General features: G+C 41.6%; 1 protein-coding gene across 3 annotated transcripts; it reads right to left on the reverse strand.

Annotated features, from left to right (window-relative positions):
- Positions 1–292: 292 nt before the first annotated feature.
- Positions 293–1,049, reverse strand: LOC122039963 (transcription factor PAR2-like). 3 transcript variants are annotated; one of them, XM_042599368.1, is made up of 2 exons: positions 591–1,049; positions 293–428 (listed from the first exon to the last, which is right to left on the reverse strand). In XM_042599368.1, the coding sequence occupies exon 1, from the start codon at positions 994–996 to the stop codon at positions 607–609; it is 390 nt and encodes a 129-aa protein (XP_042455302.1). In that variant the 5' UTR covers positions 997–1,049; the 3' UTR covers positions 293–428; positions 591–606. The 3 variants fall into 3 exon arrangements, with proteins under 3 accessions (XP_042455302.1, XP_042455300.1, XP_042455299.1); XM_042599366.1 differs by having other exon boundaries at positions 293–499; XM_042599365.1 differs by having other exon boundaries at positions 293–522.
- Positions 1,050–1,495: the final 446 nt, after the last annotated feature.

Raw genomic sequence — 1,495 nt, forward strand, 5'->3', positions numbered from 1 at the left:
TTGCCACTATATTATAGTCCCAGGGCAACTTTAATACATAAAAAAAAAACTTTAGATAATTTTATTATTGCAAATAAGGAATAATTTTATTAAAAAAACTTTAATACATAAAAGAAAAGAGAGGAGGGAGACAATAAGGAATAATTATTTTTAGATAATTTTATGATCGCAGTGGGCTCATTATTAATGTTGTCCGGATGATAAATGGAAATATATTAAATATGATATGAGGGAGAGTAATTATATTTTACTACGTGATATACAATTATAAGAATCATAATTAATGTGTAAATATTATATATATTTTTGCAAATCTTTATTCATATTCATTTGCAGTAAAATTGTAAGTACCTGCACATGCTCATATTATTATATTACATCTGCAAAAGAAAGCTTGGGCCCATCAGAGATTCCTCCTTCGTCTTTTCCTGGAAAGCAACCGATCTCCTCATTTTCTTGAGAAATTGTAGAATTATCAACAGGAGAAGATTGTAGTGGACTGGAGATTAATTTCAAGAAATTCTGATAATGATTCAACTATCAGATAGATATATTTTGAGAACAAGAACAGGTTAAAATGATTTCCTCACTGAATTCTAGTTTTGTTCATGCGTCGTCGTGATTCTTTTCCATGCAGACAGCGTCCAGCATCCGCTTGAGCGCCTCCACTTGGCTCCTGAGAAGCAGGATGTACTCCGCCGTCTCATCGAAAAGCATGTCGGCGGCCGTCGCCGCAGCCGCGTCCATCTTCGGCTCCTTCGTGCGGCTGATTCCCCGCGGAACGAGGCTCCTCAGAACCTCCAGACGCTGCGCCACTACTTCCGGGGATGAGAATGAATCAGGTTCCGGCGGCCGTCTGATCTGCTTCGTTCCGGCGTTGGTGCGGCGGTGGGGCCGCCGCGAGTTGCTTGGAACCTCCTTCCTTCTCCGCTGGCCCATCCTTAGGACTGGCCTTGTGGACTTGGAAGCGACGACAATGCTCCCCGCCGGCGGCATGGCGGCGAGTACTGGGTGCGAGACTAGAACGACTGGCTGCCGGAGAAATGAGATGGCACGAGCGGCGGTGGCGACTCCTCGATCCTTATAACTTGAACTTCAGATAAATCACCCTTTACATTTACTCTATCTACGAAAATGCCATTACAACGATTGGCATAGTTGTCAATTCGTGGCGACGTGAGGCTTAAAAGTTCGAGGGAAAGGTTAAAAAAATACTTAACGAAAAACACTGGGCCATGAAGCATGTGGGGGATATGAATGCTCACGTGCTTCAACTGTTTATCCCGAGTGACGAAAAAACAAAAACAGGGAAGCGTTCTCCGAGGTTCCGTCAATCCGCTCAAGATCAATACAGAGTGATACATCATGATGGCTAAGGAGGGCAAGTTACGTGAGTTATATGAAATATAGAGATTTATGTACCATAAGTTTTGAGATCAACTCCTCAATTTCAAATGCTAAATTTTTATTTTATTTATCATCTGAACATAACTAT

The sequence above is a fragment of the Zingiber officinale genome, chromosome 2A (assembly GCF_018446385.1).
Source record: "Zingiber officinale cultivar Zhangliang chromosome 2A, Zo_v1.1, whole genome shotgun sequence".
Lineage (NCBI taxonomy): Eukaryota > Viridiplantae > Streptophyta > Magnoliopsida > Zingiberales > Zingiberaceae > Zingiber > Zingiber officinale.

What these genes read in the sequence shown, in the direction of transcription:
- LOC122039963 (XM_042599368.1), bottom strand. Translation starts at nt 996, where the DNA reads ATGCCGCCGGCGGGGAGCATTGTCGTCGCTTCCAAGTCCACAAGGCCA.